We start from the raw sequence: 23,462 nt of genomic DNA, 5'->3' as shown, positions 1-23,462 counted from the left end.
TCGTACTCCTTTCTGCTTGCCTGTATATTGCTTTCCATCTCCTGTCCAAGATCCAAGAGAATTAGCCACCTCAAAAGCGTCTTGGAAAAAGCATCACCTTTAAAGAATCTGGGTCTGACGCAAACATGGCATTAGATCTAATGACATGCCCATTAGTGAAATCACAGAGTGTACCATATTCAACAAGAAGAGTGTTAAAATTTTGCTGAGCTGCACTGCCCTCTTTTAGCATTGCTCTGAGGCTTTCCAGTACTGGAATGCAATGATAGTGCCTCTTATGCCCTCTGTCATTGTACCCGAGTGTGACTTCAACAGGCTGAATATAGTTATAATGCGTCTTGTAATATTGCTTTCGATGGTGCGTAGTTAAAGGACCATTTGCATGTAATGCCTCATGCATAGGTCTCTGCTCATATGCACTCTTCCCAAGACATCTTAATGTCTCTGTTGGAACACCATACTGTTCAAGTTCTCGAGATAGCTCATCTATCGTATACTCCTGTTTAATATCCTGAAGAGTTTATTTCATTTGCTATATCTGTAGTTGTGGAGGCTGGGACTAAATACTTTGCCTGCAAACCCAAGTAAAACAGAGCTAGATTCTCTGTTTTGGCATCTTGCCCTTTATCACTCCTAAAGTTTGCATACCCTGGCAGAAATTGTGAAATTTTGGCATTGATTTTGAAAATATGACTGAACATGCAAAAAAAAAAAAAAAAAAACTGTCTTTTATTTAAGGATAGTGATCATATGAAGCCATTTATTATCACATAGTTGTTTGGCTCCTTTTTAAATAATAATGATAACAGAAATCACCCAAATGGCCCTGATCAAAAGTTTACATACCCTTGAATGTTTGGCCTTGTTACAGACACACAAGGTGACACACACAGGTTTAAATGGAAATTAAAGGTTAATTTCCCACACCTGTGGCTTTTTAAATTGCAATTAGTGTCTGTGTATAAATAGTCTATGAGTTTGTTAGCTCTCACGTGGATGCACTGAGCAGGCTAGATACTGAGCCATGAGGAGCAGAAAAGAACTGTCAAAAGACCTGTGTAACAAGGTAATGGAACTTTATAAAGATGGAAAAGGATATAAAAAGATATCCAAAGCCTTGAAAATGCCAGTCAGTACTGTTCAATCACTTATTAAGAAGTGGAAAATTCGGGGATCTCTTGATACCAAGCCAAGGTCAGGTAGACCAAGAAAGATTTCAGCCACAACTGCCAGAAGAATTGTTCGGGATACAAAGAAAAACCCAGAGGTAACCTCAGGAGAAATACAGGCTGCTCTGGAAAAAGACGGTGTGGTTGTTTCAAGGAGCACAATACTTGTTGACCCCTCTCCAAACATAGAGCTTATAGTTGTGACCATAAAGCTCTATTTTGGTCTCGTCACTCCAAATTACAGTGTGCCAGAAGCTGTGAGGCATGTCAAGGTGTTGTCGGGCATATTGTAACCAGGCTTTTTTGTGGCATTGTCTTCTTTCTGGCAAGTCGACCATGCAGCAGAGCATTACATCACCGTTTTAATTGATGAAAAGTTCTATTCAGTACAACAGTATATTGTGAGATATTGCTTAAATTTAATTATTATTATTTTTATTGTTATTTGTTACAACATTCTAGTCAAATTGAGCTTTTATTTTGGCAGAAAGCCAAATTAAGTCAATTGAGTTTGAATGTTTTTGACGACAGCTTCACATCTCCGGATAAGCAGTTCGCTATATGACTTAAATGTTCTTATTAAACCACAAAAGGCTGCAATTTAATTACATAAATATGTAGTCTGCATGTGCTGCACGCTTCAAGCTTAATGTGTGCTCTGCTGTCTGTAATCTATTACAAACAGAGCGCACATGATTATGATACGATGTTATCAGTGTATGAGTGGCTGGCTTCACACATTCCCATTGAAGCACGCAGCACACATGGACTGTATATTTAAAGGTGCACTCAGTATTTTTTCCTCATTAAAAAAGTTTAACTCAAAGACATGAATTGTAATTTTGCAGTATATGTAGGAAATCATGACCACTCACATCAAAATGAAGACTGCAGTCATATCAGTAACCTTATAAAAGCTGTTTTATTCTACATGGAGAGGGTCCGCACATGGGGGCTGCCATGTTAGAATCACATGACCAGCCGAATACTACTCGCTTAATCTCAGTAACCGTCCTGTAATTTGACACCTTCACTCACTGATTAAAGTAATCATGGCTGACTGTGAATACTACATTTCTACAATGGCATCTGAAACTGAAAACTATTGATTTTAAATGGTGCTGCATCCAAGGCGCTAGGTGTCAGTGTAAGTCCAATATGAAACGTAGACAAAAGTTACTGAGTGCACCTTTAATTAAATCTCAGCCTTTTGTGATTTAATCATCACATGAGGACATATCACAGTTTTAATGTGATTAAGCATTAATACTTGAATTTTATCCCAAAAAGGTGAAATTCTGTGATATTATGCGTTTAATAGTTAATTCCATGTTTATGACTGGATTCCGCCATTCTGTCCTTGTTTTACACATTGCCAAATTCATAGGACCCTTCAGTACCAGTAAAATTTCATGATTCTCGATACCAATTTCAGTAACACCAAAAAATAGGTATTATGCCATTGAACACTCCTTTTAGCTTATTAAACAGGGTTAAATGTATCAATGTAAATAATACATTTACATCAGTTGCATGTTTCCTTAAAATGTTTCTCAGTTAAGGAAACTGTGCTTCAAGTTTTTTTTTTCTTTCTAAATTTCTCTTTATATGTTATTGCTTGGTTCTGTGATTCGAAAATACAACATATATTTCCATTGCTATGCAGATGACCTACAGTTCTATTTGTCGTTGAATCCCAATGATCTGACTAATTTAAATGTTCTTCTAGATTGTATTGCAGAAAAAAGAAATGGATGGCATATAATTCTCTTCAGTTAAATATTGATAAAACAGAGGTTGTTATAATTTGTTCATGGTTTTAAAAGTCAGATTGAGACAACACTTAATCAGGTGGTCCCAAATATTTAGCAGGTGGTGAGAAATGTGGGTGTCTATTTTGACTCAATATTTTTTTTTTGAATATCACGTCAGGAAATTAGTTCAGTCTTGTTTTATCAGTTAAAGAACATTTCCAAGGTGAGACATGTTTTAAGTTTCAAGGAAATGGAGAAGCCAATACATGTTTTTATTTCGTCTCACCTTGATTGTTAATGCCGTGTTTTCTACTTTAACACACTTTAGCATGGCTGCAATCAGTGCAAAATGCTGCAGATAGACTTTTGACACAAACTCTGTCTTCTAATCATAATACTCCAGTTTTAGTTTCCTTACATTGGCTGCCAATTCATTTTAGGGTTGATTTTATTAATTACATATATTGCACTACTTGGATTGACGGCAGAATATTTAGCAAAACTTTTGAGAACTTATGAAACAGTTAGACCTCTTAGATCTTCTTGTCGTGAACTGTTGGCTGTTCCAAGATTCAGATGCACAACAAAAGGTGATAGAGCTTTTGTAGTGAAGGCCCCACGACTATGGAACAGCCTGCCCTAGGAGATTAGATCTGCTGAATCTAAGTCTTGTTTAAAAACTCATTTGTACAGACTTGTTTTTACTACTTTGTGAATTTTAGTTTTTACCTTGTGTTTTACTGAGTATGCTTTGAGTTTATATTTTTTGAAGCACTTTGTGCTAAATTGCTAAAAGAGAGTTTTAAAATAAAGTTATTATTGAAAGCTATTGTTACAGTGAGTAGTTTCACACCTCCAGATAAGACGTTGGCCAAGTGCGATTATTAAATCTTAAATTTGGTGTATGCAGTAGTGTTGTCACGACACCAAAATTTCAGTAGTCGGTACCAATACCAATACAATTTCACAATTATCGATACCAATTTCGATACCACAGAACACATAGATAATGCTATTGAACACACTCCTTTAGCCTATTAAATTGTAAAATGTAAATAAACAATAAACAAGAACATTTTTCTCAGTTGAGTAAACATTGTTTTAAGATTTAAGTAGGACCCTGTGAAATGAGTAAAAAAAAAAAAAAAAAAAAAATTCTATTGATTTTTCCCCAAAGTCCATGTTTTCACATTTTTAGTTTTTCTAAATTCCATGTTTTAAAGTTTAATTAAATTTCCTCATCAAAATGTGTCTAGTAAAATTAATCTAAACTTGAAGTGTAAAGTATGAAAACTTTTCAACAGAATTTTTTTTTACAATTTTTTTTTTATATGAAGCGCTTTATTAAAGATCCTCACAACATAATCTAAACCAACATTGGTCTTGTTTTATGTCAGATAAAGTGCTGCACAACAAAGCATCACATTATAAATGGAAACATTGATGAAAACTTGCTAGTGTGATATAGATTAAACAAAACAACCATAATAATCATACATTTTACTAAACACCAGTTATACTGTTTTTCTGTTGCAATTTCTCAGATTTTGCTCATCAAGCTTTTATTTTGAATCAAACTTTTATTTTGAAGTGAAGTCAGTAGTTTCACACACATAAGACGTTGGTTATATGACCCAGTGTGATTATTGAAGCGCAAAATCCTGTGATTTAATTACATAAATGTATATAGTCTGCAGGTGCTCCGCTCATCACAGTAAATGAGCGCACTCTTCTGTCATCTATTACAGTAAGCTTAGTGTGCGCTGCTCATAAAATGTGGAGTTTTCAGCATATGAGCAGCTTCACACATTCATTTTGCAGCAGCTTCACATGCAGACTGTATGTTTATGTAATTAATAACTAATTAACAATCTAATAACTTGGCTTAGACAAAACTATTAAGACCTAGGCTATATCAGATGTAAAAAAAAAAATAAATAAAAAAATAATAATAATCATAGACCCACATTTTGAATTTCATGGGTATTATTGTCAATTCGTTTAATTTTTTTCCCCCTGAGCCCCCCTTAAATTCTGATCGTGTAGCAGACCTATAGTTACTGTAGTTTTGTGATTACTATGGTTTTACTACAGATAACATGGTAACTAGTAAAACCATGGTTATTTTTATTTAGGGATGGATAAAGCAGTTGCGAGGGAACACAAAACCTATTGTTAAGGAGCGCAAAACTATTTCAGGAAATAAATTATCTTCCTGTCCTCTAAGGTGTGCCGTGGAATCGTCAAACACTTTTGTTGTATGAAAAAGGGCTTCACAACTCCATCTTGTGCGCAGAGTAACAGATGTGCTCCGAGTTCGGTTTTGTTTGCTTGCGGTGAGCGCATTTTATTAAAAGAGCTCCACATTCACTTTAATTTCACTTTTGCGGAATTCTGAAAATGTTTGGCCGCTACAAGTTAATATACAAATACAATAATAAACCACATGGCACTGGGTATTTGTGGACAGAGGAGATGTTAAAATGAGGAGCAAACAGCTGTTGTAAATGTGAACTCAACTAAGTAAACGCTGACTCTTTCTGCATATGTTGCCAAAATATAATCTTGACCATTTAGAACTCTTTGGTTTAAGTGGACCGCATGGCAATGCCCTGTGCAAGTTAAGATTTCATTACAGAAATGCATTACTATTGTATAATAATCAATATAAAATTAAATAAAATAATATTCAAGTTGACTGGGTTCCAAAAAGATAATGATGATGAATACTGGGCTGACATCCAATCTCAAAGTGGACAAAAACAGGTTCTCAGTGGAATACGAAGACAGTTGTTTATTTATTTATTTATTTATTCTCCTCGTTTTACTAATTTATTTTTTTATTTGCTTGTTTGTGGCTAAAAAGTTCCGATTTTGGTTATTTTTTAAGAGGACTCAAGTGTGAACCCTCAAAGAGTAACCTAACCTAAAACACTACCAAAGTTTGGTCAAAAGGGACTTTTTTTTTTTTTTTGTCATATTGCAGTTTAAATCGCAATATTTTTTCAAAATAATAGCAATATAACTTTTTTTTGTTTTTTGCCTGAATCTCCTTTTGTGTCCCATGGAGAAAAAAGTCATATGGGTTTGAAACAACATGAGAATTTGTAAATGATAAATCTTCATTTTTTTAAAGGACTTTAATGACCTTTAATTAGCATTATTTTGGCTAAATTAATGATTTTTTTTTAATTATTTGTTGTAATGTTTTCCTGCACGAACCTGGTAAAAGCAGCAGAATCAATCGTCCTCCTGGCCCTTGACTCCTGTACTCTTAGATGGAGAGCAATTGTATTTTTAGAGCGCGCTCATCCCATGCCTCTGCGCATTGAAATGGGATTTGGCATTCTGTTGGTCTGCGATCGACTCCATTCGATCGGCTCAGTGAAAACCATTAGGCATCTTGAGCTCTTCCAAGCCACACTTTGCCAGTGTTGTTAATTGGTCACTTTGAAAGCTATCAGTGCGCAAATATGGCCTAGTGCTGATAAGAGCAAGACAAATATTGACATTAGATATCCTCCATGCCCGTAACAGCAGTCTGCAGATAAGATTTGCTTCTGTTTAAGCATGCTTTTTGAATCAAAGGATGGAATTTTTAAATGATGCTTTGGGGTAAGGAAAGCTAATATTTTGGGGTGCACCGATCGAAATCGGCCGATATTCATCTTAAATGCATGTTCAGCTGATCGTGCCTAGAATCAGGGCTGATCTTTTTTGCAGCACGCAGGGAATCACACATACACTGCTACTCTAATGAATGAGCACTTGCTCAGCCCTTGAAGCATGACAGAGTGGCCTTTGGAGGTGAATTGGTGGCAATTCTAAGCATTCACGACTTAAAACTTTCAGACATGATGTAATTTACATGAATATGCTGTTTTGTTTTAAAAATGTTTAAGAATTAAATGTGTATGAATATTAAGTTGCCCATTTTCTAGAGTCATTACGGCTCATTGCACAGTGAGCATGAAGAGGATAAAGAGGCTGCTAATGGGTATAAAAATGAATTAAACATGCAAATACAAATCCGAGTACATGTGATGTAACGCGAGTCGTGACAATCAGACGGTGTGTGGAGCAATAGAGACTGTTTGAGTGAACATGAGTGCTCTTAGCTTTAACATGAGCACTCTGCAGGTGCTCTCAATATCTCATCATCAGTCACTCATCTCAGTGCTATTCTGTGAGGATCCCAATTTAAATCAGATTAATGTTGGTCACAATACCACTAATAACAGATGTGACTGTTTAACCTTCAGTAACGGCACAGCGTCTTCACGCATTTGCTTAATAAATAGTGATTTGTGTTACAACAAGACGCCAAAGACTGTAAACAAGTCATAGATATTAATGATTTCTCACTGGAGCAGTTTTACAGCTTGTAATGGATATATTTTTCTTAGTTTTGAAAGTATCTCTGCTGTGTGTGATGCTCTCATGGACTTTTTGATATTGGCAACAAAACTATTCATTACTGTTTTCAATACAATTAAATGTTAGCAATTCACAATTAATGTAATTTTAATGTAATTCTGGTAACACTTCATAAAAAGGTTTCATTTCTTTAACATTAATTAATGAATTAGGTATCATGAACAAACGATGAACAATATATTTTTACAGCATTTATTAATCATTGTTAGTTAATAAAAATACAATTGTTCATTGTTAGTTCATAGTGCATTAATGTGCATTAACTAATAACTTTTGATTTAAAAAATGTTGTAACTAACATTTAAGTTCATTAGTTCATGTTAACTACAGTAATGTTGTTAAATAATGTTAATAAATGCAACCTTTTTGTAAAATGTTCCCGTAAATTTACTGTGTGGGGCATAAACATATAACTGCAGCATATAACTTACAAAAATTTGCAGAGGGCTCTTTAAGAAAAAATCTGTATCCGTATCGGCCGATCTTAGTGTTAAAAAATCGGAGATTGATATCAGCCTCAAATTTCCTGATGGGTGCACCACTACTAATATTTACATGGTTTTATTGCGTTCTAAGCTGTTGACGTGCTTCCCATGTCACACCTGCCATTTTCAAGAGCCCCAGCTCAGGTTACTGATATTTCACTCAAATGCACAGCCTTTTCTAGACTTGTTTTATTCAAGTTATCTAGTTATAGTGAGTTTTATGTTTCATAAATCGAGTAAATAGTTGTACTGTGGTTGGGGATCAACAACTACATCGTTATACAGTTCACATCATGATGCATATATGGCACTTATCTCAACATCACTATCCTTCACTTTTAGGGATGCACGATATATCGGCGGCTGATATATTATTGGCCGACAACCTGGAAAATCCAAATATTATTATTGCGACATTAATGAAATGACCACCGATATTTTGCAGATAATTTGTTTTGGTTTATTTGCATGCGGCGTCTTTCCTTCAGGCAGAGACTCGGACAGCAGCATAAAAGCCGAGCTCATGTCGCTCTGTGTGTATTATTTCAACATCTCTGCACCTTGTTACGTTGTTTTGGGTCTGGTTTTAATTTGGGATCATCTGCTGTAATTAATGACATGGCATTTCCCATATTCTGTTTATGTATCATGAGGCATTAATAATGCTATCATAAATATTACACCATGTATACAGAGATTAGGGTTTGCATTGTGTGTTTTGTTTAATTTTCGTTACATTATGTTTATCACCACATTTTGGTTTAAAGCATTATCACAGCTGTTTGAAGTTCATTATTCTCTCTCTGTGAGTGAATTATCAGGATCACCATAAACACTTATAGAAATGGGCACCATATAATTTATGCAACTGTTTTTTCATTTATTTGTCATTCAAATCAGCATTCGTGTGTAATAAAGGCACATTTCTGGTTCATGTTACATCTGGCAAACGTTAAATAGCAGCGAGTACAAATTTCAAGCTTTTAAATGACACATATTTTTCAAATGAGAAGCTTTTAATGAATTAGCTAACAATTCCAGTTTAAAGGATTAAAAATTTAAATTTTTTTTTTTTTTTAAATATCGGGTATCAGTATCGGCCGCAATGAGCTGTGAATTATCAGTATCGGACCAGAAATTCCATATCGGTGCATCCCTAATCACTTTATCTAGGCTATTAGTACTGACTCTGAAATTACGTCCCGATGCGGAGAGAGCTCTGTCTTTTTTGTGAGAGTGAGTCTTTGGGATTGGTGTTAATCCATCTTTCACTTTTGTCCTGTACAGTGCCTCGAGCATTATGATCATTATTGCTTATTCTTTGAGTTGGTGGTTCTCTAAACCCCTAACCCTAAGTGTTTCGGAAACCCACAGTGTTTGTGCTATAGACAAGAATGAAATCATGTTGTTTGTTGAAGAGAGGTTTTATATTACTTTTTAAAGTGACTTATGATGTTCTATCGATCTATCTATCTATCTATCTATATGTATATGTGTGTGTACAGGGACCAAGCCATATACAGGTGCATCTCAATAAATTAGAATGTCGTGGAAAAGTTCATTTATTTCAGTAATTCAACTCAAATTGTGAAACTCGTGTATTAAATAAATTCAATGCACACAGACTGAAGTAGTTTAAGTCTTTGGTTCTTTTAATTGTGATGATTTTGGCTCACATTTAACAAAAACCCACCAATTCACTATCTCAACAAATTAGAATATGGTGACATGCCAATCAGCTAATCAACTCAAAACACCTGCAAAGGTTTCCTGAGCCTTCAAAATGGTCTCTCAGTTTGGTTCACTAGGCTACACAATCATGGGGAAGACTGCTGATCTGACAGTTGTCCAGAAGACAATCATTGACACCCTTCACAAGGAGTGTAAGCCACAAACATTCATTGCCAAAGAAGCTGGCTGTTCACAGAGTGCTGTATCCAAGCATGTTAACAGAAAGTTGAGTGGAAGGAAAAAGTGTGGAAGAAAAAGATGCACAACCAACCGAGAGAACCGCAGCCTTATGAGGATTGTCAAGCAAAATCGATTCAAGAATTTGGGTGAACTTCACAAGGAATGGACTGAGGCTGGGGTCAAGGCCACCACACACAGACGTGTCAAGGAATTTGGCTACAGTTGTCGTATTCCTCTTGTTAAGCCACTCCTGAACCACAGACAACGTCAGAGGCGTCTTACCTGGGCTAAGGAGAAGAAGAACTGGACTGTTGCCCAGTGTTCCAAAGTCCTCTTTTCAGATGAGAGCAAGTTTTGTAGTTCATTTTGAAACCAAGGTCCTAGAGTCTGGAGGAAGGGTGGAGAAGCTCATAGCCCAAGTTGCTTGAAGTCCAGTGTTACGTTTCCACAGTCTGTAATGATTTGGGGTGCAATGTCATCTGCTGGTGTTGGTCCATTGTTTACCAAGAAATTTTGGAGCACTTCATGCTTCCTTCTGCTGACCAGCTTTTTAAAGATGCTGATTTCATTTTCCAGCAGGATTTGGCACCTGCCCACACTGCCAAAAGCACCAAAAGTTGGTTAAATGACCATGGTGTTGGTGTGCTTGACTGGCCAGCAAACTCACCAGACCTGAACCCCATAGAGAATCTATGGGGTATTTGTCAAGAGGAAAATGAGAAACAAGAGACCAAAAAATGCAGATGAGCTGAAGACCGTTGTCAAAGAAACCTGGGCTTCCATCCCACCTCAGCAGTGCCACAAACTGATCACCTCCATGCCACACCGAATTGAGGCAGTAATTAAAGCAAAAGGAGCCCCTACCAAGTATTGAGTACATATACAGTAAATGAACGTACTTTCCAGAAGGCCAACAATTCACTAAAAATGTTTTTTTTATTGGTCTTATGATGTATTCTAATTTGTTGAGATAGTGAATTGGTGGGTTTTTGTTAAATGTGAGCCAAAATCATCACAATTAAAAGAACCAAAGACTTAAACTACTTCAGTCTGTGTGCATTGAATTTATTTAATACACGAGTTTCACAATTTGAGTTGAATTACTGAAATAAATGAACTTTTCCACGACATTCTAATTTATTGAGATGCACCTGTATATAGGGACCAGAATATCATAAAAACTGGGGCTAAGCTTTTTTTTACTTGGGTCAGTGAGTAACCAAGTGAAACAAAAATCTAGATTTGTACTTGTCATTTTCTGTGATTTTAGGTTATTGTTTTGACATGTAGCTTGCTGAAGTCTTATTATCATAATCTAAATATGATATCATAATAATTGTTTTCCCCATGTCATTTCTTCTTTAGATTGGCTTGATGACGTTGACGCTCTTCCCCATCCGCCTCTTCATCGCTGCGTTCATGATGCTGTTGGCCTGGCCATTTGCCTTCATCGCTACCATTGGCCGCTCAGAGTCGGCAGTGGAGCATCAGTGCTTATGGAGAAAGTAATCCCTCTTTGAATATACACTAAATAGATAAAATGCATGAATGGGCATTAGGGCTGAACGATATGGAGAAAAAATCGAATTGTGATTATTTTTGAAAAATATTGTAATTGTGATTTTATATATTAACATAAAATGAAAAATAGTAAGTGGTCCTGTTTGACCAAAACCAAGTCATGGGCAAACATGCGCAACTGCCAATAGAAATATTGTAGGAGGGTGCTCACACTTGAGACATCTTAGAAAGAACCAAACTACATATATTAAAAGTGAAACACAGAAGACAAATTCACTTCAGATTCACATTGTACCTCTACACTGTGTACCACTTTATTATAAGATCTCTTAATGATTAGTGGTCGACCGAAAAGGGTTTTTCAATGGCCGATACCGGTATCTAGAGAGCAGGATGGTCGATATAAATGAAAAAACAAAACAAACATAAGTTTAACAGCAAATCAGCAGCACGTACAGACTGTTTATCTGTTTATACTTAATTAAAACGCAATAAACATACAAGGTCATATCGCAATATAAGTTTTATTTCAATTAATCGTTCAGCCCTATATTACATGACTTTAATCTAATTAACACTATTGGAAAAAGACATTGCATAGACTTTCAATCTTCTTTCAAAACGTCTCTTTTTCTAAACATGCTACAATGTTTATGGTTTGTTTGTGGTTGTATTTCAGTTCACATCCGCTATTTCTTAAATGAGGAAGTTGATGGGTAGAATTCATTTGCAACATATGGGTGATATTTGCACATTTGTAAACATCACAGTGCTTGCTGTAGGCATGTGAGAAATTACATCTTTTTTAATTCTAAACATGCATATCTTTTGGGTGGCCTGAATAACTGGTCGACATATTGGTCTTAGTGAATCATTAAATAATTAGGCTCCTTTCAGTTTTACCTGACCCGGGGATGTTTTACATAAGACATAAGACATTTTTGCATTTGAAAACAAGACGAAGCACAAAGCAATGGAACAAAATACAGATGTCTAAATCTAAAGATGCAACATTTCCAAGGGGGTTTTGGAAACTGTCTAACAGCTAAAGCACAGCTCGCTGTCAGCACGTTAATTAAAGGAATGGTTCACCCAAAAATTATAGTTGTCTCATATACTCCCCATTATGCCGTCTCTTTTCTTTCTTCTGCGGAACACAGACGAAGATATTCTGAAGGAGGAATGAGTTGTTTTTTTTCCATACAATGGTTGGGGTCCAACCAACCTATATACTGTGTGTGTGTGTGTGTGTGTGTGTGTGTGTATATATATATATATATATATATATATATAAACTGAGTATAGTAGAATATAACATATATATAGACTATATATTTATAAAAGCATATAATACAATAATACTATAATAATCATAAAGGAAAATTGCAACACACACATACAGTGCTGTGCAAACATTTTAGGCACTTGTGAAAAATGTTGCATAGTGAGGATGTCTTCCAAAAATAATGAAATAAATATTTTTCATTTATTAGTTAATGTCATACAAAGTCCAGTAAACATAAAAAAGCTAAATCAATATTTGGTGTGACCACCTTTGCCTTTAAAACAGCCCCAATTCTCCTAGATACACCTGCACACAGTTTTTCTTGGTTGTTGGCAGATAGGATGTTCCAAGCTTCTTGGAGAATTCACAACAGTTCTTCTATCTATTTAGGCTGTCTCAATTGCTTCTGTCTCTTTATGTAATCTCAGATTGACACGATGTTCAGTGGGGGGCTTTGTGGGGGCCATGACATCTGTTGCAGGGCTCCCTGTTCTTCTATTCTAATCTTTTCTATTTGCAAAAGTAATGTTTGGGAGTCTAACATTTATATTTCCTATTGACACACTAAAGCTGAAGATATAAATAACCATCTTAAGACAAATGCTTTTGTGAAACATCTTGTACTTTTAAGACTTGTAAGACTTTTGCACAGTACTGTAGATGCTAGAGTAAAGACAAACACAGAAGAGGGACTTCATGTTCAAGCACCATTTCTGAGGCTGTACTGAATTAATATGAGTACACGATAATTCACCTGAAGTCCCAGTGTTCGCTGCATGCCCTTTGCTTTGTACAGTAAAATATACAGCTACAAATACCTAGAATTATTGGAATGATAATGTCAAAATACAGTGAACCTGAGAGTTGCGTTCATGATGCATCTAAAACATGAACTGTTCTGTGGAAATAAAGCATACTAAACTCAGAGCACCTCCGGAGATGGTTGGAGATAATTTGCTTCGACAGCTTTTATTTAGTCTGTTCTTAAATACAATCAGGTGTGTTTCTTCAAGCGCGATTCTATGTGTCTGAAGGCATTTCTTGTCATATGTCACTCCGAGACCTCTTACAGTTCATCCTACACACTGGAGGGCAGATGACTAAATTATTATTTATTTATTTTTTACATATTATATTCAGATTATTGCTAAACAGCTAATTTCATACTCTGGGTTCAGACTCCAATGGATCAATCCATGTCTTATGAAACAATACGATCTGTTTTGGGTGAGAAACAAACCAAAATGTAGCCTAACTTCTTTTTTCACTTTAAATCTTGATATCTGCAGTCTCATTGGCTCAGTTATGATTTGAAGCTCGATTACACTTCCTCGTGCTTGATCCAAACGGATCACATCATTAAACATGGATTTAACCACTCAAGTCATATGGATTACCTTTTTGTTGCCTTCTTTTTTGGAGCTTGAAAGTGTTGGACCCCATTGACTTGCATTGTAAAGACAAAAACACCTCAGAACTCTATCAAAATATCTTCAGTTGAACTATTCCTTTAAAGCACCACTGCTAAAAATATGCAAGGAAAAAAAAAACAGCCAACCTCACTGTTTGACTAGTTGGTTAATGGACAACAAGTCATCTATGTTGACCCATCACTTTCTTTAAGCAAAGCATTTTTACCTGTTAATATGTTAAAAGCAATTAAAACTACTCTCATTATTTTTTATAGCATTTGTTAGAGGTGAGTTGGGTGATTCAGCCGGCTGTCAATGATTACAGTATGTAGTGAAATGTGACTCACGCTAGAGAGATGACAGTCACACTAATCTGACAACACATGAGTCTTAATGACGCACACTCATGCTGTTGTCTTTGTGATGACTATTTCAAGATCCCCACTAGGAAACTGTCTGTATTTCCAGCCTCAAATTAAACACTTTACAAAGACGCAAATTAAGCCCAGTAATGTTAATAACTAGTAATAACCTTGCATGACCCCTAATTAATGCAGTAATTGCCTTCTTTTCAGATGTAAAATTGGAAAGCCACTTTCCAGTTTGCCCAACTTCCCAGTCAGAACTCTAGCAAAGAACCCGATACCAAGTGGAAAAACACCATGTGATCCTGACTATTTCCGAAAATTATCGGGACACGTGTGATTACATCTCATTTGTAGTGTAAACACATGCATTCTGATGTGTGTGCACAAGACTTCACAGAACATTTTCGGCATGTCTGACATCAACATGCAGTGACACAATGACATACTAAGCGATTTAACTACAAACCATACTATTGTTCACATGAACTGAATGGGCACAAGTGTGGCACCTCTGTGCATGTGAGGTTAGAAGACAACTTTCACACTGAACAAACTAAGGTCTACACTAAAACTGTCTGAAAGATACCCAAGAATGTAAGTCGATCTCTCTAACTCAAGCTTCTTCTGTAGGGTAGTGGACCTGGTGCTAAAGACCATCATGCGGGTCATGTGGTTTGCAGGCGGGTTTCACTGGATCAGCATTAAAGGCAGACAGGCTCTGCCAGCGGAGGCGCCCATCCTCACCCTCGCCCCACACTCGTCATACTTTGACGCCATGCCTGTCACCATGACGATGGCATCCATAGTGATGAAAGCTGAGAGCAAGGACATCCCTGTCTGGGGAAGTAAGTATTCCTTTCTTGGCTTGATTTGTTTGTTTTTTTCATTAGTCATATCATGTATCATATCATATATCATTTCATATCATAAGGAATCCCATTTCCCTTGGTCTTTTGAGATTAAAGAGTTCATTGTACTACGAAAGCATACTATAACCTCCCCGAAAAAGACATTTGAAACTAAGCTGCAAAAAGGTCTCAACTTCCATAACTTACTGACACAAGTCAGATGAGTACTTGTACACGTGACCGCCTGTGTCAGAAATGAATTTTCCCATTAAGGGGCAATATTTGCCACCTGGATTTGATTTTCAGGGGCATTATTTACATTTATGAGGGCTAGAGCTGGGTATTGATACAGATTTCCTGATTCAATTCCGATTCACAAGCTCTCGGATTTGATTGCGATTTTGATTCAATATCGATTCATGTGGGTATATGTCCCTTTTGCATATATAAAATACATTTTCTCCCAGCAAATGCTGTTAATTATACAGGGGGCCACATGGTGACATGGTGTAATATTTATGATTGCAGCCAGACTGCATGTGCATGCATGGTTTGTGTTGTATGTGTGCTTATACACGTCTCTTTCATAGATGCTTACTACATCTGTGACAGTTCCACTGTATAACTTATGAAATGTGAACACAACAATCATAATGGAATAGGTAATATCATACAGATCGAATAGTAATGAGCAGTGATTAATTTGTAAATGAAGAATTGCCGGATCAAAAACAATGATTAACATGCTGAACAAACGACCTCAGCTTTCCCGGATCACACAATGATGTCACTAAACAATGACCTATGGACTGCTTAGGGATGCCGTAGTGTGAGTTTTTGACTGTTAGATTACTGGTTGAGAAAACAAATCACAGTTAAATGGTTTACGATTATCATTCTTATTATGCAACAGAACAATTAATTTCATATCACAATTAAACGTGTTAGTGGACACATTTCTAAGGGATATATGGACTCTTAAGTGCAGCCATACAATAGGAAAACTGATAAATACACAATATAAATAGGAGGTATGCAATTATTAATAATAGTCTCTCCAATATTGGGCACAACATTGCTTATCTGCATCCCGGGCAAGCTTGAACTTTACAAGTTGCATCTCTCAGTTCATCCCTTTTAAAGCACCACAGCAAAAAAAAAAAAAAAAAATTAAACTCACTAGTTTGTTGTTGGACGACTTGTGAATCATCCTGTCCCATTGTTGTAACTTTATATGAATTCAGTCCTCTCACTTCTTGACATCCGCTGTCTTCAATAACCCTTGGTCATTCAGATGCTCCCAAACAGATGATTAAAGTCGCTTTTTTGGTGAATGAGTCTGGTAGATCAAATTAATTTGTCATATTTTTAAAGTTTGTGTGTTTAAACCCCAGTTTCATGTGAATTGAAAGTTTCTCCTGATTAGCATTATTAGCAGCATTGTCCAGGGGTGCAGTTTCATTTTCTCGTGAACTCTTTTGATCAGGATCACTATCAGCTTTATTTGTGGTTTTAAATAATGATTATAAGCTTGATTGTTTTTTTTTTGACATTTTCGCTGACATAAGAAAATATCGCCAGTTAGACTGGCGATATTTGTGCTCAGAGCACATGCAACTACAAGCATCAACCAATGAGACAGATTTTGCTCTAATAAAGAAAGCAGGCACACCTGCAGTCTCTCTCTCTCTCTCTCTCTCAAACACACATACACACACAGACACAGACTGTTGCAATTTGACAATGCTATGGTTAATGCCGGATTGTCTAAAACAACTACCAGGATGCAAATATCCCAAATCTTACATTTTCCGGAACAGAATCTGGCAGGATCTGGCTCAAATCAAGCACTGGTCATGAGTCATAATGTTAGAAAAGTCGTAAAATACAACAAGCAGATTCATTTCACTCAAAAACTATTGTTTTTAGCCATCTTGAGTTACTCTGTGAAAATTTTTCTATGAACCGTGTTAGGTTATTTTGGGGATTGTTTTAATCGCAGTGCTCTGCTGCAAGCAATGATGTGCAATTTCCCACATTCTGTTTATGTTTCATGAAGTAATAAGCGAAAATGATCGCCCCAAAGTTGGTCAGTTAGGATCACTACTTTATTTTAAGAATGTGAAATGTCAAAATAATAGTAGAGGGAATGATTTGTTTCAATTTGTTTCATCACATTCCTAGTGGGTCAGAAGTTTACATACACTTTGGGGCAGCTGTGGCTCAGGTGGTAGAGCAGGTTGTCCACTAATCGCAGGGTTGGTGGTTCAATTCCCGGCCTACATGACTCCCATGCCAAAGTGTCATGGGCAAGACACTGAACCCCAAGTTGCTCCCAACGGCAGGCTAGCACCTTGCATGGCAGCTCTGCCATCATTGGTGTGTGTGTGTGAATGAGTCACAGGGTAAAGTGCTTTGAAAACCTATATAAGTGCAGACCATTTACCATTACACTGTTAGTATTTAGTAGCATTGCCTTTAAATTGTTTAACTTGGGTCAAACATTTTGGGTCATTTGTCCCCATGTGCAGTTGCAAACTGTAGTCTGGCTTTTTTTTTATGGTGGTGGTGGTATGGTGGTATGACAAAGCAGTGGCTTCTTCCTTGCTAAGCAGCCTTTTTATTTAAATATAGGACTCGTTTTACTGTGGATATGGATACTTGTCTACCTGTTTCCTCCAGATTTTCACAAGCTCCCTGTTGTTCTGGGATTGATATGCACTGTTCGTACTAAACTACGTTCATCTCTAGGAGACCGAATGCATCTCCTTCCTGAGTGGTAAGATGGCTGCCTGGTCCCATGGTGTATATACTTGCATACTATTGTTTGTACAGATGAATGTGGTACCTTCAGGAATTTGAAAATTGCTCCCAAGGATGAACCAGACTTGTGGAGGTCCAAAAAAAAAAATAATTCTTAGGTCTTGGCTGATTTCTTTTGATTTTCCCATGATGTCAAGCAAAGAGGCACTGAGTTTGAAGGTAGGTGGAATGGTAATATTAGTCAATTAAAAGCAAAACATTCTGTCTGTAAAGAATTGTTGGAAAAATTACTTGTCATGCACAAAGTAGATGTCCTAAAAGACTTGCCAAAACCATAGTTTGCTAATATTAAATCTGTGGAGTGGTTACAAATTTTTTTTAATGACTTCAACTTAAGTGTATGTAAACTTCTGACTTCAACTGTACATACATGTTTTTGTCACGTTTTCATTTATTGCCTCATGAAACATAACTGGAATGTGGGAAATGGCATGTCGTTACAGCAGATAATCCCAAATTAAAACCAGACCCAAAAACAATGTAACAAGGTGCAGAGATGTTGAAATAATCCACACAGAGCAACATGAGCTTGGCTTTCATTCATACAGACACGTTTTGTGTGCGCTCACGCACTGTCGTTTGCAGCTGTCCGAGTCTCTGCCTGAAGGAAAAACGCTGCACGCAGTCAAAGATTCTCAGCCGCAAGCAAATAAACCAAAACAAATTATCTGCAAAAATATTGGAGGTAATTCCATTATCGGCACGACAATAATATTTTGATTTTACAGGTTAACGCGCCGATATATCTTGCATCCCTATTTACAAGTATGTACATTGATTTGTTGATTTGCTAAGACCGGTACTGTCTCTTTAGCAAACCCAGCATTTCTGTAAAGAGCATCGGTAAATGAGCACATGTTAATGAGAGAAGACTCTAATGGCTTTATCTTATTTGTGCCATGCATGATTAGAATTAAATATATTTTTATTTTATTTTTTTATTTATAACAACTGACTGTAGAGAACAGAAAATGTATTAAGAGACATTATTCAATGACAAATGGCTTGCGTGGATCTTGTCTTTGGGCACGCATTACACAGAACAACTTTTATTTTCAACACGCAGTGAAAGGATCTTGCTGCTGAATTCTCCACCACTATACTACAAATTACTATTGAGAGAAATGTAAACATTTACCAGCCAGCCACAGTGAGGTAATGAAGAGGAAATTGGAGAGAGACTATTATTCAACTTTCATACTATTATAATGTCTCGGTTACGTAGACATTATAATAACGTAGACAAGACATTGCGTCAGGAAGCTGACACTATGGGGAGTTTCCTTCTATATGACCTAGTTGAAACCTTTCAACAATAACGTTAATTTTAAAATTGGCTATGATGTGCCCCGCCCTTTTAGGCGAAGCTGTCTGGTATAAAAGCGGGTGCACAAACACCGTTCCTTCGAATTTTCTGACTGAGGGACCAGAGTGCAACAATTGTTTACAGACAGATTGTTCACTTTTAATTAACTATATCACAATTCCAGTGTGTCAGAAGTTTACATACACTAAGTTAACTGTGCCTTTAAGCAGCTTGGAAAATTTTAGAAAATGATGTCAAGCCTTTAGGCAATTAGCCAATTAGCTTCTGATAGGAGGTGTACTGAATTGGAGGTGTACCTGTGGATGTATTTTAAGGCCTACCTTCAAACTCAGTGCCTCTTTGCTTGACATCATGAGAAAATCAAAGGAAATCAGCCAAGACCTCAGAAAAACAAATTCTGGTTCATCCTTGGGAGCAATTTCCAAACATCTGAAGGTACCTCGTTCATCTGTACAAGCAATAGTGTGCAAGTATAAACACCATGGTACCACGTAGCCATCATACCGCTCAGGAAGGAGACGCATTCTGTCTCCTAGAGATGTAGGGCAGTAGGTTGGTGTGAAAAGTGCAAATCAATCCCAGAACAACAGCAAAGGACCTTGTAAAGATGCTGGAGGAAACAGGTAGACAAGTATCTATATCCACAGTAAAACAAGTCCTATATCAACATAACCTGAGCCACTGCTCCAAAACCACCATAAAAAGCCAGACTACAGTTTGCAAGTGCACATGAGGACAATTATCTCACTTTTTGGAGAAATGTCCTCTAGTCTAATGAAACAAAAATTGAACTGTTTGGCCATAATGACCATTATTATGTCCGGAGGAAAAAGGCTGAGGCTTGCAAGCCGAAAAACACCATCCCAACTGTGAAGCATGGGGGTGGCAGCATGTTGTGGGGTTGCTTTGATGCAGGAGGGACTGGTGCACTTCACAAAATAGTTTGCATCATGAAGAAAATTATGTGGATATATTGAAGCAACATCTCTAGACATCAGCCAGGAAGTTAAAGCTTGGTCACAATTGGGTCTTCTAAATGGACAATGACCCCAAGCATACCTCCAAAGTTGTGGCAAAATGGGTTAAGGACAACAAAGTCAAGGTATTGGAGTGACCATCACAAAGCCCTGACCTCAATCCAATAGAAAATTTTTGGGCAGAACTGAAAAGGTGTGTGTGAGCAAGGGGGCCTACAAACGTGACTCAGTTAAACCAGTTCTGTCTGGAGGAATGGGCCAAACTCCCAGCAACTTATTGTGAGAAGCTTGTGAAAGGCTACCCAAATCATTTGACCCAAGTTAAACAATTTAAAGGCAATGCTACCAAATACTAACGAAGTGTATGTAAACTTCGGACCCACTGGGAATGTGATGAAAGAAATAAAAGCTGAAATAAATCATTCTCTCTACTATTATTCTGACATTACACATTCTTAAAATAAATTAGTGATCCTAACTGACCTAAGACAAGGTATGTTTTCTACGATTAATTGTCAGGAATTTTGAAAAACTGAGTTTAAATGTATTTGACTAAGGTGTATGTTAATGTCTGACTTCAACTGTACGTAACCGAGATGTTCCCTTACGACTCGGTACACTTGACATTGCGTCAAGAAGCTTACACTATGGGGAACAGATTCCCATTACGTCGCACTACATGACATAACCTTCCGAGAGAGGAAACATGAGGCTGCAGTCGGCCACCTACATGAGTATGCCGCAAGTGAATGACCCCTCAGAATGTGTGTGTGTGTGAACCACCTGCGCTCTGAAGGGTGTGGTTAGAACCTTAGACACATAGCCTTTTCTGGGTTTGACAGTTGTTTTTTTTAAAGACACAGACTTTAAAAAAAACTCCAAACTCCAGACATGAATTGTCAACTGACAGTGCTTACAAATCACCGACCGGTTTTACTGAGGCCAAAGCCAGCAGTAATGCGGTCTTAACAGAAAGTGCATGCAATTCAACATATTCCCGAGGCTCGAAGGGAGGCCACACGAGCAAGTTAGGTCCCAAGTTGGGACTGTAGCCGGGCGAGGGGGATTTAGCCGCCCCACCCCCTTAAAGAATTATGATTAAATCATGTTTGCCTATAGAGGTGCCGGCTTCAGGTGTGAGATACGCAGATATAGTCGCCACATACACTTTGAGCGTTGATGGAGTGAGCCCTGTGTCCAATCGCTCTTAAAGAAATGTACGAATTTCAGGTATGGGGCAGTTTGCTGGGTCTTTGCCATGTGAAAAGCACCAATTATTGAACACATTCCATTTCAGTGTGTAAAGGCGTCTCGTGGACTGTGCTCTAGACTGTAAAATGGTGTTCATCCACTGTGCTCCGTTCAAAGGCCACATGTATAGGCTTTACAGCTCTGGCTTGGGATGCCAAATCGTGCCTTGTGTTTGAGAGTGAAGGTCTCTCTTCAGCTGTATTTCCCATGGAGGCCCGTCCAGTATTTCTACCATCTTCTGAAACCAGGACTGATTGGGCCATTTCGGCGCAATTAAAAGAAATGTTTCCAAGTCCACTTGGACTTTGCTGATGACAGAATGGAGGCGCACCGGGAGAAACGCATACTTGCGTATCCTGGCGACTAATATACGCCACTACTGTTGTGTTGTCTGAACGAATCAGAATGGGGTGATTCACGATGTCAGAATGAAAAGCTCTCAAAGCGAGAAAGACAGCCAGTAGCTCAAGGCAGTTGACATGCCACGCCCATTTTGCACCTGTCCAGGTGTTGAAAGTCGGGCTTCCGTCACACACTGCGCCCCAACCTGTGTTGGATGCATCTGTGGTCAGCACTCTCCTTCTGAAAATTTGTCCCAGCATAACACCCTGTCGGTAGAAGGCTGGCGCTGTCCATTGTGCTAAAGCAGCCAGACAGTGGCGATTCACCATGATGCGCTTGCACCCGAGGCTCCAGGCACAACGTGGAACATCGCTTGAGTCAGTACTGGAGAGGTATCGTGTAACAGACCTAATGGTATGACGGCAGACGCTGCAGCCATAAAACCCAGCATTCTCTGAAATGACTTCAGTGGTAATGTTTTTCCAGTTTGAACTGAGACCAAAGAATGGTCTGTACGCGCTCATTCGTGAGGTTTGCACACATGCTCACGGAGTCGAGACAAACTCCTTATAAGGAGATTACTGGCTGGGGAAAAGTGTGCATTTCGCCACATTAGACCAGATTTCCTATATGGCAAAGCAGCAAGTCTCTGTTTTCGCTCAGTAGTGCCTCTGATTGGCTAGTAAAAACTGAGGTAATTCAAAACACGCACACACTGTTCATTTTCAGTGGGGCGAGCGCCATATCGATACATTTCGTGAATCTGTGGGGAGTCAGAGACAGACTGAAATGAAGGACTTGGATTGAAACGTTGTTCCCTTGAAGGTGAATCTAAAAAGCCGCCTGTAAGGCGGTGCAATTGGTACATGAAGTACTTGTCCTTCAGATCTATTGACGCAAACCAGTCCTGAGGATGGATGTGCAATAAGAACTGTTTCTGAGTTAACATTTTGAATGGGTGTGTCGCGAGTGCATGATTGAAGCGTCTCAGAACTAAAATGGGCCGAAGCCCGCCGTCCTTCTCCAGAATGAGGAAATAATGGCTGTAAGTTCCTCTGTGTGTGTCGTAGTCTGGGGCAGTCTCTATTGCGTTTTTTTTGCGAGGAGACTGTGAAACTCTGCGCACAACGCTAGCACATCCTGTGGTTGGACCACAGATTACAAAGCGCCGGTGAAGCGAGGTGGCTGGCGTACAAACTGAATCGTATGACTGTGCTCAATTTGTTTTAAACAACCAGTTCTGACACAACCGTGAGGAACACGAAGCGGGACAGCAGGCTTATTAATTCATCTGAAACAACTTCTATCGTGTTCTTTGTGAAAAGATTGTGTATTTCGGCTCTTAATACTGTCTCGTCTACGGACAGAACCTTGGAATATAGAATACCATTGAAATAGGGTGGCCAATGTGCAAATTGGATCGTATCACCATATGCTATCATTTTGAGCACCCAGTCGGAAATGCCCATAAGGGCTCCCCCCTCGTCCGCATAACGGGACAGAGGGCTGGTTTGTTCATTGTATGATATAATGTACTGCTCACCATTGGGAA

The 23,462-nt window shown here is 37.9% G+C and overlaps 1 protein-coding gene across 1 annotated transcript in view; it reads left to right on the top strand.

Annotated features, from left to right (window-relative positions):
• The window catches only part of LOC127454389 (lysophosphatidylcholine acyltransferase 1-like), an 81,757-nt gene that overhangs the window by 11,729 nt on the left and 46,566 nt on the right, over positions 1-23,462 (top strand). Inside the window, exons 2-3 of the mRNA XM_051721569.1 lie at positions 11,122-11,261; positions 14,973-15,187. Coding sequence (XP_051577529.1) covers positions 11,122-11,261; positions 14,973-15,187 — 355 coding nt within the window. The remainder of the gene's footprint in view (positions 1-11,121; positions 11,262-14,972; positions 15,188-23,462) is intronic.

This window comes from Myxocyprinus asiaticus, chromosome 16 (genome assembly GCF_019703515.2).
Source record: "Myxocyprinus asiaticus isolate MX2 ecotype Aquarium Trade chromosome 16, UBuf_Myxa_2, whole genome shotgun sequence".
In the NCBI taxonomy this organism is placed as follows: Eukaryota; Metazoa; Chordata; class Actinopteri; order Cypriniformes; family Catostomidae; genus Myxocyprinus; species Myxocyprinus asiaticus.
The sequence above is the reverse complement of the archived record's forward strand: the minus strand, read 5'-3'. Positions and strand labels throughout refer to the sequence as shown.